Below are 13,678 nucleotides of genomic sequence, written 5' to 3'. Positions count from 1 at the left end.
AATTTCATATTTCTATAATTAAAATATTATATTTAGAACATAAATCTAAAAATCTCATGACATTATTTAGGCAATTGTAATTACAGTGTAAGTGAATTTTGATAAATGGTAACATGGATTTTGTTGATACTGATTTCATTTCATTCTTATAACAGCCATAGTGTATCGTGGTAAATAGTGTAATGACTTAAAAAGATGGTCAACAATATGTAATTTAACTTTATAAGAGGTGTGCCCTAAAAAGTAAGCATGCAATTTTGAGAACACCAAGGAAAGAGCACATTCTTTAGTCTGCTTGGATACTTCAAACACAAGTTTGCACTGCCTGTTTGGTTTACCTGTTTAGCCTACACGTTAAAAGCGTGCGTTTTTTCAGACTCATAGCGCGCGTCCTCGATTTACCATATAAGCGCGCGTTTTTAACGTGCGCTCTGGGGTCACGGAAAACCTGCGTCGGTTTTTTAAATAGCATTACACGTCGAGGACGTGCACTTTGATATAAAACCTGCATCGGAAACGCAAGTTTTCCTTGACCCCAAAGCGCACCTTATAAGAATGCAAATTTTTGTGGTAAGGACGCGCGTTTTGCTGTCAAATCGCACGCTTTTGACGTGTCAGTGCGCAATCAGATGCCCGCCCAAGCGTATATGAACACTTTGGCTTGCCACCGGAATTATGGAATCTTATGAGGGCGCCTACTTTAGCCTGTTAGTCCTCTAAAATGTTATATAATATTGAGGAAATACAGAAATTATTTAGAAACGCACAACAGCAGCTACATATAGAAAATACTGCAAAAAAAATTTCACGACATCGTTTTGGCGCCCCCAAGGTGCTGCGCCCCATGCGCCGCATATAGCGCATACCCACTTTTTGCGCCACTGGTGTGGGGGATGTTTTCTTGGCACACTTTAGGCCCCTTAGTGCCAATTGGGCATTGTTTAAATGCCACAGCCTACCTGAGCATTGTTTCTGACCATGTCCATCCCTTTATGACCACCATGTACCCATCCTCTGATGGCTACTTCCAGCAGGATAATGCACCATGTCACAAAGCTCGAATCATTTCAAATTGGTTTCTTGAACATGACAATGAGTTCACTGTACTAAAATGGCCCCCACAGTCACCAGATCTCAACCCAATAGAGCATCTTTGGGATGTGGTGGAACGGGAGCTTCGTGCCCTGGATGTGCATCCCACAAATCTCCATCAACTGCAAGATGCTATCCTATCAATATGGGCCAAGATTTCTAAAGAATGCTTTCAGCACCTTGTTGAATCAATGCCACGTAGAATTAAGGCAGTTCTGAAGGCGAAAGGGGGTCCAACACAGTATTAGTATGGTGTTCCTAATAATCCTTTAGGTGAGTGTATATATCGGAGAAAAACAAAAACACAACGTCAGGTTTTTTAACCCAATATTATGCATCTTTAATATAGAGTATATCCAATGGATTTAATTGATTTGTTAGGCATTATACACTTTGTGCAAAATGTGCAGTTAACACTATTTGAGACAAAGAAACAATACATGTTTTTGTACAGGGTCAAATATTTGCTGTAACTATCCCTATTAGTTATTTCTATATGAATGCACATTATATGATTGCATGTTACAAGTTATACATCTCTTTAAATAGCTAAAAACAATTAAATATCCAATATCAGGTAATCAGTTAAAAAAATGCAGATTTAATGCTGATATACAGTATTGTGCATCCCAGATTTCAGTTTCAGAGGGATTTTGCCAAAATAAATTGTGGCCATACCAACTTGGCTTACAATTATTAGGTTGGTAATGAGTGAAAGTAATGATTAGAAAATATTCTGTTGTTCCTTAGAAGGCATTGTAGCCACCTGATACTTTGTATGAACACGATTTTGTTTTCTGGCAGTCTGTACTTCATTGACTCCTGGAAATTGTGTAAAAGCAAATTGATTACATTTGTATAAGCTATTTAGAGATGTTTTTTTTCCCATTCCGTGATTAGTCCATGGGTATATGTAGCTTGTGTCTTACTCACTTCTTCGTATCCGTTTTAGACACAGAGCAGGATGAAACTGATTGCCGACAACTACGAGGACGACCATTACCACCCTCATGCTCCACCTCCCCACATGCAGTCTCAACCCCTTCATCCTCAGCCCCAACCTCAGCCCCCATACCCACAGGCCCAGCACCCACACCCACAGGCCCAGCACCCGCATCCACAGGCCCAGCACCCGCACCCACAGGCGCACCCACAAGCCCAGCACCCGCACCCACAGGCCCAGCACCCACAGACCCAGCACCAACCTCCTTACCCACATGCGCCCCATCCCCAACACCCGCAGCCTCCTCCCCACCACCAACAACAACACCCGCAGCAGCCCCCCCAGCCTCAATATCCCCACCCGCAACACCCCCAACATCCCCAGCACCCCCAGCACCAACAACCACCTGGGCCACACCCGCACCAGCCCAGACCTCAACAGCCCCACCCTCAACACCCTCATCCCGGGGTCCCTCCACAGCAGCAGCATCCACACCCCCAACACCCTCACGGACCCCCGCCTCAGCAGGGCCCACACCCCCAACCCATCCCACACCCGCAGCAACACCCCCATCACCCCCCACACCCCGGCCAACAGGGTCCACACCCTCGACACCCTCCGCCACACCATCGGGGTCCAGGCCGTGGACCGCCTCATCCCGGACACCGACCCGCCCCAGACCAGGTCAGTGACTCAGCTATCTTAATATTGAAAGGATTCAGTTTCTAATTTAATATCAGTGTATGTTTTAATAATTTTGTTATTTGACTAACTTTAGACATTCTACTAACTATAAGTAACTTTGCAACTACCATGTTAGTCTCGCGAAGCCAGAAGGTCTGGACTCTATTGCAGCTTTCATTGGCCAAGGACCGCTCAAGAGGACGTTTGAGCAGACAGTCTACTAATACTCTAATGACTGTTAGTTGACATGATAGAGGTCTCAGCCTCAGACGTCATGCCCACAGACCATTGGCTGAACGTCTGATGCATATGGCACACTTTTCTGGAAACACTTCAGGAGTTTCGAAGTCATCATCTGATGACGAATACTGTGACCTCAATGACATTCCTGACATGTAATGCAACCAATCACAGTTTGTTTTGTTCCACGTGTTTAGGGGCATGAAAATGTAAACAGCGCAGCATGCATCAAATAAATGATTCATTCAAGAACGTTGTGCAAGTTTACTGCAACAATGGAGCCGCGAACTTCACATACTTTTGAAAATCCAGCGTTTAGTTGATCCTGGTAAGCGCTCATTGTCACAGTTGTAAACAGGACGGCGTTCTACTTCCACGAGGGGGTCTGGAGCCGCGCCATTTGTTTCCAGGCGGACCGTTAAAGAATGCAACACACACGTCTCGCGGACATCCTGTAGAATTCAACCAATCAGATGACGACTTCGAAACTCCTGAAGTGTTTCCAGAAAAGTGTGCCATATGCGTTCAGCCAGTGGTCTGTGGGCGTGACGTCTGAGGCTGGGACCACTACCATGTCAACTAACAGTCATTAGAGTAATAGTCTGCTTAATATTTGATAACACTTTATTTTGACATTCTACTGACTAAAAGTAACTTTGCCAGTACATGTCAACTTATTCTACTAACCCTAACACCTAAAGGCCCTTTCACACTGAGGACGATTAAACGGCGTGAATGTACGACGCAATGACACTCTTAAATCAAAACAATAGATCCCTATGGAACTATTCACACATGATGTGATCAATCGCGGCGTGAAAAAGCCTTTTCCCCCCCTGTTTCCCTGTGATGAAACAGGCCATCCAATTAGATTTAAAGGGATAGTTCACCCAAAAATTTAAATTAGCCCATGATTTACTCACCCTCAAGTCATCCGAGGTGTGTATGACATTCTTCTTTCAGACGAACACAATCAGAGTTATATTACAAAAGTCCAGGCTAATTCAAGCATTATAATTGCTATAATAGTTGCGGTCGGCCGAAACTTTACTTTATAAAGTTTTAAATATGGATATTTTTCTTACACAAATGCATTGATTCACTTCAGAAGGCCTGTATTAACAGCCTGGAGCCGTGTAGAGCAGGTTATTCGACGGACAGATGCATTTTTTATGGACTTCAAAAACAGAACAACTATTATAGCAATTATAATGCTTGAATTTGCCTGGACTTTTGTAATATAACTCCGATTGTGTTCGTCTGAAAGAAGAATGTCATATACACCACTGACCAAAGTAATATCGTGAAGATTTGACATATGAACTCTGATGATATTACTTTGGTCAGTGGGCGCTATGTGTACTAATAAGAGAATACGGGCTTGACTCCCATTGCACATTCATACAGAGCATACGTAGGTAGGTATTCATACAAACGTAGCCTAATACTCAAATGAAAGTTAGTTGACTATCGAAATAAAGTGTAACCATTTGTTTTAGTTAAAAGAAAATCAAATCACAATATATAATAGTATCATCACAGCCCTAGATTAAGTTTTTAAGTTTTCACTAGGCGATGGATCTCTATATAATCTACTGTACAACTCACTCACTGTAAAACATTCAAGAAATGTACAACCTGCTCTTTCACCTTTAACTCATCTAATTCTCCTCATTTCATGCTGACCTCCGGATATATGTTGGGCTCAAAGGATGATGAAGAAGGAATTTGGGCATAACCATACCAAAGCTATGATGTTATTTTATGGGGTGAGATCTTGACGATTGATGTCAGTTTTCTGGTTTAAAGTGAGGTTTTGTGGATAAAGTGTTTTTCTTATTATGTTTCTCCTTATGTTCTCAGACAATTCAGTCACTAATGGAGGAGCACAGCCATGCCATACAGATGAAATTCTACATTGTTCACTTGGCCAGTCTTTATCTACAATCAGATTCACTCTTTTGGATGGGGCGCATTTATTTCCATACATTAAGGAAAGAGGCGGAGCATTAGTGTGAGTGGGAGGGCCAAAGCTGGAGAAGACCACCTGAGCAGGTAAATACTATCAACAGAACTCCTAACATTGTTTGTCTGAGATAAATTCATATCATACATTACCGTTCAAAAGTTTGTGGTCTGTAAGATTTTTTTGGGGGGGATAAAGAATGAATGCTACCATTCAGCCAAGGGCGCATTCAGTTGATCAAAAATGGCCGCACAAATGTTTTAAACATTGATAATGCTGATTCTTGAACAGCAAACCAGCATTTAAGAAGGATCATGTGACACTGAAGATCAGCTTTGATCATAGGAATAAATTATATTTTTAAAATATATTAATTAATAAATAAGAATATTGCACAATATTACTGTTTTACTCGTTTTTACTGTATTTTTGATCAAATAAATGCATCCTTGGTGAGCATAAGAGACTTCTAAATGACATTCTCTTAAAGATAATTATTCCATTTTGTGTTTTTGTTTGTTTTTCAGATGATTAAAAAAAGTATAAACGGAAGTCTGGACTGAAAAAATACAGTCACTTCCTGGTGCAGTCCTTTTTCTAAAGACATTTGCCTTGAAGACTCTCTATGCTCAAATCAAAATGAGACACTGCTACTGGTTTTCACACATGACCAGTGCACGCATCCAGCTGGCCCCTCCCTTTCTCCACATTGCCCCGCCCACTCGGACGTAGCTCCACCTCTTCAATGAGCCTTGACTCTCAGTCATTTCTCTGCTTTTTATGTGAAAATCCAATGTAAAATAATACCATCCTATTAACTTAATTTTTAACCATTTTTTTACAGTCACATCTGCATTTGCAGTTGAAATCTTAAAAGGGCAACTCTTGCCAGCCTTCAATTGTTTAGGTTGTATTATATGTGCTATACATATATGCACTTAGGTTTGAATATGCATGTCATATCTGTGCCACATTTAGCCTCCATTGTTGGTTCTTTAGTGTATATTGGACCTGTCACGTCTTTAGAGTTACCTCGGTTGACCTTCAGAGGTAGTCTACTCTATGCAGAGTTAATTTCGTCTCACCGATTATAACGCACATAACACCCATCCCTTTATTTTTGCTTGTGCTCCACTCCAAACCCCAAGCCCGGTTTGCGCGTTAGTTAGCTCTCATGCACCTATGCACCTCCACCCTTAAAACAGGGAACGTTTCAAATGGTGCTTCAACTGGTGCTCAGGCCCAAAAGAGATGGAGACAGCCATGGCTACAATCATTTCGGACATCAACTGGTCTGTAACACTCCCTACTGCATCCATGGCGCCATCATACGAGTTTCTTCGGAAGATAATTGAGATGGTTTCCCAAGCAGCTGCTGCAGGTTGTAGTTGTATGTCCCACAAAATGAATTTTGTCAAGATGTCTGTTGACAAGGCCAGTCCAACCTGAGTGTCCCATAAAGGGAATGTCCTTCCTCCTTTAACGAACTGCCCCCACCAAGTACCGGCGGAGCTGCCGCAGATTTCTCGTAACGTCTCAACATGGTGGCGAGTGCCTATTTATAAATAGATAGTATATATATATAGATAGAGAACTACTAGCTACATAAAGTGTGTCTACTGTGGTCAGACTATTGTGTCAGAAATCAAAGGAAACGTATTTTCCGGTGTGTTTGAGTTGTGTGTGTTATCACTGTCTGTTTGGCCCTCACACTGCTCTCGTTACAAGATCTTGGCACTGGGGTCTATGCAACGAAAAGGTCTTTTGCTGAACGTTTGGAATATGCGGAATCTAGTTTCTTGACCTTCAGCTAGAAAAAAAAGTGTTGTATAGGATGTTGCACCTCTCACAAAAAGAACAAAAAATGAAAAAGGCAAAACTCCTGCAGTGCAGTGAACCGAAACTTGCACGTGAGGGTAAAGCTGCATTCACGCTGAAAGCAAACAGCAGTCTTTTATTTGGCGAATTGTGGTGAATTTTATCGCTGTCACTGTGAAGGCACTTTAAAGGGTTTGTTCACCCAAACATGAGAATTCTGTCATCATTTACTCACCCTCATGTTGTTCCAAACCTGTAGGACTTTCTTCAGTGGAACACAAAACGGTTCCCATTGACTTCCATTGTATGGTCGAACGAAAAATAATGGAAGTCAATGGGAAACCAAAATGTTTGGTTACTAACCTTCTTCAAAATGTCTTCTTTTGTGTTTCACATAAGAAAGAAAGTCATACAGGTTTGGGGTACGGTAAATGATACAATTCTCATTTTGAGGTGAACCATCCCTTTCAGAAACATCAAGATTACGTTAAGATGGCGGAGATATGTTAACAGTTGTTTTGCATTGTCTTATGTGTCATTTCACTGCTGTTGTCTGTAGTTGTGGAGTTTACATTAGGACTTTGGCGAAGACCAAAATATAGCCAAGATCTGACTGTTAAAATGACCTGTTTGTGCTTCCATGTTGCTTTTAATGTTCTCATTATTCAGGCACCTTCACGTTAGTTCCAGAACCTTATGTGACTCTGTTCTGGAACCTTCCGTAACACCGACCTTTAAGGCATAGTTCATCCAAAAATGAAGATTCTGTCATTTGCTCACCCTCAAGTTGTTCCAAACCTGTAGACGCACCCTAGCGGCAGCAAATGTAATTTGCAGCCAGGGTCGTCTAGCAACTCTCCGTTGGCTTGTGAGCTTGAAAAACCAAACTCTAGTCAGGCCAATCACATTGTGTATAGAGTCGGTGGGCGGGCTTAATATAATGACGGCAGAGTTGCGACGATTCCCAGCTACTTGAAGACAAAAAAGATGACTGCTCGATGTCTTTCAAATCGGCTTTGGCCGCGACTCTGGAAGACTTGGAGTTAAGCTTTTCTTTGAGAAAAGAACAGAACAGCACTGAAGTCATTCTTAAGAAAGGAAGATGTGTTCTGAGTTTTGCTGACCGGATACAGCGAAAGTTTAATCTATCAACTAGCTCCGCTTCACCTTCTTCATTGCTCTGGTTGGTTGTAGCGCTATCCTATTGCGTGCAGAGGGAATTTGGAAGACAACCGTTTATTCTGCCCCTCGGATTGAGCCCTGCCAATGGAGAGTTCCCAGACCCAACATCTTAATGTGGGTCTGGCTTGTCAGGCTATGAATTTGTTTCTTCTGCTGAACACAAAAGACGATATTTTAAAGAATATTGGTAACATTAGAGGTCCATTTTTCCTACTATGGAAGTCAATGGGGACCAGAAACTGTTTGATTACCAACATTCTTCAAAATATCGAAGAACGTAATATCGAAAATAATATAATAATGTCTTTTGTGTTCAGCAGAAGAAACAAATTCATACAGGTTTGGAACAACTTGAGGGTGAGTAAATTCATTTTCTTATTTCGGTGAACTATCCCTTTAATCTGCATTCACTTACTGACGGAATTACCGCAATTAAAAGAAATTCATTTTTATGACAATGCTCAAATCTCGAGGAACAGCTAAAGTGCATTGTGCAACTTAAAATGACATGAAAAAACGATATGTAGTTTAATGTTAAGGTAATTGTCGAGGTCGCTCACATTTTTGTCGTTATATACGCATCACAATGAGCAAGATAAAAAATACTAGTCATAAGCTTTCCCGGTAATTCTGTCATGGCGTGAACCCATCATTGTCGCTCGGCTCTAGAGTACTCCTACGTTGCTCTCTTGAACATTTTATCTATTGTGGTTGAAGAACACAGATCCAGATATGTCCACCATGTGAATACTGCTCCGTCTTGGATGTTTCTGAGTCCAGTTTCAAACACCAGAAAAGTGTTTGATCTGATATTCTGATGTTATGTCTGTCTACCTGTCTGTCTGTCTGTTGTGCAAGTCTATAATTGTACTATTAGGCAAAGCAAGAGGACAAAAAAAAAAAAAAAGACGTCAGACTTTACCTTCTTGGAGACATATTGCAGTCCTCCACCTTCAGGACCTTTTACTACTGAATACTTGAAGTAGGGGGGTGATCTCCTGCCTTGGGAAGAGATATATTATACAGAACAAAGAAAAAAAGAGAAATGTTGACTTATGTGGTGATGATGCATGATTATGTACATTATGTGCCAACTCTGGGCTGTGGTGATAGATCTCTATACACAGAAATAAATAATGACAGAAAGAAGTTTCAGCCCTGTAGGGTCTATGACATATATATCAAAGGGCCTCTGGTTTGAGCAAAGGTCCAAAATAAAGAGAACAAAAATGAATATATTTATATTTGTTGTGTGCCAGTTGCATTGTTTCTTTTATGTCATGATGTCAAAAAATGCAAACCTCTGGATGATACAAACCACTGTGACAAATGCCAGAATCTAAGAAACATTGTTTTTACTTTTTTAAGATATTTATTTATGTTATGGTTTTTTTTATGGTTCATTGCTTTTTTTGAATATGTCAGTTTGGGACTGTAATATTTGTACATGGAATCAGTTTACTTTTCTTTTTCTGTACAGCAGTGCAAACAAGTCCAATGTGAGTGTCAGCATGCCGAATGATACCGTGTGAACGTGGGGTTCATTTTCCCATGGTGCATCAGTCGTCACGGATGAGACGCATTGGCATCATGATGGTGTAATGTGTTTGAGAATGGTGTGTCCTCACCCACATCCTCCCGCCCACTGCCAGTGGATTGCCCGTGCAACAAAATAAAAGCGTTCGCATGTTTTCGGGGTGCAGATCTGAGATGCTAAAAGAGTGTGGGATATGCTTGCATGATTGTGTCCGTGTATGCAAATAAGATTGTCACAGGGTGTGAGTGGCTGCGTGCGTGTTGCAGAAAGTTAGCGGTACAAGCGCCTCGGAGGCGTGACTGGGGTGTTCGGTGTGAAATCTGTGTCATGTTCGATGTTTTTAAACCCTGTTGGGCTTTACTCAGAGCCCTAAACCTCCCTGATATTTGCTATTGTATGTGTTGTAGCCCCCAACTATTCTTGAGTGTCAGTCGGCTTGTTTATATCCATAAAATAAAAGTGACTTTCTTTCTGATATGCTCTGTTTCATTTAAAACCAAAAATAAAAAGTTTATTAGTTGTGTCCAAAGAGTGTTTTACAGCGTCCTCATAAAAGTACATTTTATATCAAATACACTACTGTTGAAAAGTTTGGGGGCATTGGGATTATTTTATCTTTTTTTTTTTAAATAATGGACAAAAAGTCAGTTTGAACTCTAATTACAAGAATCATAGTTTCCACATAAATATTAAGCAGCACAGCTATTGCCAACATATCATATATTCCTTCGGCAGCAGATCAGCATATTTGAATTATTTCTGAAGGATCACGTGACACTAAGTCTGGAGAAATTATGCTGAAAATTCAACTTTGTATCACAGGAATAAATTACATTTTAACATATATCCAAATAAAAAAACTTTTTTAAATTGTAATAATATTTTACAATATTGCTGTTTTTACAATATTTATGATCTTACCAACCCCAAACTTTTGAATGGTAGTGCACATTTATTACATTTAGAAATAAGCTTTTATAGCATATGTAGACATGTCTCTTGTATAACAAATTTGTATATAAAGGAAAACGCAGACTATTTGGGACTTTAGCTTATTTACAGTATCCTCCAGAGTTAGGTAAGTCCATACATACCATTCTCATCTCTGTGCGTGCCATAACTCTGTCTGACGCACACACCGCTAGCCTAGCTTAGCACAAAGACTGGAGGTAAATGGCTCCAGCTAGCCTACTGCTCAATAAGTGACAAAATAACGCCAACATTTTCCTATTTACATGTTGTGATGTGTTTAGTTACATCGTGTACTAAGACCGACGGAAAATGAAAAGTTGCGATTTTCTAGACCTACGTTGGTTGTGTTACGTAGCCTACCTACGTAAGGAAGTTAGCCTATTTTCATGCGCTGCGTAATATCATTACGCCGCTGCACCCATGGTGCGGCACAAAGTTACTTGATTACTACGCAGGAATGAGAGAATAGTTCCTAGCCATATCGGTCAGAAAATCGCAACTTATTTCATTTTCCGTTGGTCTTAGTACACGATGTAACTACACACATCACAACATGTAAATAGGAAAATGTTGGTGTTATTTTGTCACTTATTGGTAAATGGACTGCATTTACACTCACCTAAAGGATTATTAGGAACACCTGTTCAATTTCTCATTAATGCAATTATCTAATCAACCAATCACATGGCAGTTGCTTCAATGCATTTAGGGGTGTGGTCCTGGTCAAGACAATCTCCTGAACTCCAAAACTGAATGTCAGAATGGGAAAGAAAGGTGATTTAAGCAATTTTGAGTGTGGCATGGTTGTTGGTGCCAGACGGGCCGGTTTGAGTATTTCACAATCTGCTCAGTTACTGGGATTTTTACGCACAACCATTTCTCGGGTTTCAAAGAATGGTGTGAAAAGGGAAAAACATCCAGTATGCGGCAGTCCTGTGGGTGAAAATGCCTTGTTGATGCTAGAGGTCAGAGGAGAATGGGCCAACTGATTCAAGCTGATAGAAGAGCAACTTTGACTGAAATAACCACTTGTTACAACCGAGGTATGCAGCAAAGCATTTGTGAAGCCACAACACGCACAACCTTGAGACGGATGGGCTACAACAGCAGAAGTACCCCACCGGGTACCACTCATCTCCACTACAAATAGGAAAAAGAGGCTACAATTTGCACAAGCTCACCAAAATTGGACAGTTGAAGACTGGAAAAATTTTGCCTGGTCTAATGAGTCTCGATTTCTGTTGAGACATTCAGATGGTAGAGTCAGAATTTGGCCTAAACAGAATGAGAACATGGATCCATCATGTCTTGTTACCACTGTGCAGGCTGGTGGTGGTGGTGTAATGGTGTGGGGTTTTCATGGCACACTTTAGGCCCCTTAGTGCCAATTGGGCATCGTTTAAATGCCACGGCCTACCTGAGCATTGTTTCTGACCTTGTCCACCCTTTATGACCACCATGTACCCATCCTCTGATGGCTACTTCCAGCAGGATAATGCACCATGTCACAAAGGTCGAATCATTTCAAATTGGTTTCTTGAACATGACAATGAGTTCACTGTACTAAAATGGCCCCCATAGTCACCAGATCTCAACCCAATAGAGCATCTTTGGGATGTGGTGGAACGGGAGCTTCGTGCCCTGGATGTGGATCCCACAAATCTCCATCAACTGCAAGATGCTATCCTATCAATATGGGCCAACATTTCTAAAGAATGCTTTCAGCACCTTGTTGAATCAATGCCACATAGAATTAAGGCAGTTCTGAAGGCGAAAGGGGGTCAAACACAGCATTAGTATGGTGTTCCTAATAATCCTTGAGGTGAGTGTATATAGCGCTTTCAACAGACTCATGGCCATCCAAAGCGCTTTACATATTGCCTCACATTCACCCATTCATACACCGACGGCGGTGTCAGCCATGCAAGGTGCCATCCAGCTCGTTGGGAGCAGCTGGGGTTAGGTGTCTTGCTCATGGACACCTCGACACTTGGTCAGGTGGAACCGGGGATTGAACCACCATACTGTTTGTAGACAACCTACATGAACCACTGAGCCACTGCCGCCCCACTAGCCTACTTCATGAGCAGTAGGCTAGCTGGAGCCATTTACCGCCAGTCTTTGTGCTAAGCTAGGTTAGCGGTGGGTGCGTCAGACAGAGTTATGGCTCGCATGGAGATGAGAATGGTATATTTGGACTTATCTAACTCTGGGGGATACTGTGAATAAGCTTAAGTCGGCGTTTTCCTTTAAAGGGCACCTATTATGCCCCGTTTTACAAGATGTAATATAAGTCTCAGGTGTCCCTAGAATGAAGTTTCAGCTCAAAATACCCCATAGATCATGTCTTATACCATGTTGTAAATGTCCATTTTTGAGTGGAAGAAAAAACATGCTGTTTTCGTCCATGTATCTTTAAAGGGTAACTAAACCCTAAACCAACTTTTTTTAGTTAATGATCTGTAATACTGGGGCTTTATTAATGCTGTTCATTGATTCGAGTAAATGTTTTGACATTTGAGTATAAAGTGTTTTAATTCTATAAAATATGGTGTAAAACCGCCAAGGTTGAACGGTGGCTACTGCAGTTGAATTTTCCTATTGGACATTGTGGTACATCGTGACGTAGGATGGTACCTCCAACGGCTCACTATCCGCGCCCCTGGCACGAGCTCACCACGCCCTCAGAAATGTTTCCCCCAATCACATGGTGAGAACTGCTTCACTCCAGTATGAACTGTCATATTACATGAAGTAGAAACATTATGAATGAAACTCACTGATACTTGCTTTAACATTGTATTGAAGAAAATACGGTTAAATAATGCAGTTGTCAGTACATGTCAGGCTTTTCTTGCGATATTATTGCCGCCCGTCATGTGTACAGAATTTTCATACAGGCGACGCACTTTCAAGCCCTGACACGCAAGTGGTTGCCGCGGACGCAGATAGATTAGGTCAGTTCTCTTGCGCGGCTGCTTCACTAGCATCGTCGGCATCGGGAGTTAACGCAGTTTGAGCGGCTCGCATTGATAAGGCTCCGGGTTTGTGTCTGTTACAGACAATCCACCCTCCTGAAGGTAGGAGAAATGACAGCTCTGTTGCAAAGCTGGCGTCACTCCAGTCATTCTCCATCTTTGCGACTCGCGAGTCTGACAGCTCAAACAATCCGTCACTGCGGGTCTCAGGTGCACACCCTCCGCTCAGCCCCGCCCTCGGTTCGTCCCCTCTGTGTCCGCCGGGC

At 41.6% G+C, this 13,678-nt stretch overlaps 2 protein-coding genes across 2 annotated transcripts in view; both read left to right on the top strand.

The window, feature by feature from the left end:
• The window catches only part of erc2 (ELKS/RAB6-interacting/CAST family member 2), a gene marked incomplete at its 3' end in the record, with an annotated part of 77,015 nt that extends 72,318 nt beyond the window's left edge, over nt 1–4,697 (top strand). Inside the window, exons 15-16 of the mRNA XM_079845367.1 lie at nt 2,045–2,719; nt 4,671–4,697. Of these exons, the coding sequence (XP_079701493.1) occupies nt 2,045–2,719; nt 4,671–4,697 (702 nt within the window). The remainder of the gene's footprint in view (nt 1–2,044; nt 2,720–4,670) is intronic.
• Nucleotides 1–13,678, top strand: part of LOC307142961 (uncharacterized protein) — a 91,194-nt gene that overhangs the window by 47,845 nt on the left and 29,671 nt on the right. The gene's annotated exons all lie outside the window — the stretch shown is intronic.

This window comes from Gobio gobio, assembly GCF_949357685.1.
Source record: "Gobio gobio genome assembly, chromosome: 19".
In the NCBI taxonomy this organism is placed as follows: Eukaryota; Metazoa; Chordata; class Actinopteri; order Cypriniformes; family Gobionidae; genus Gobio; species Gobio gobio.
This window is presented reverse-complemented; position numbering and strand designations above follow the sequence as displayed.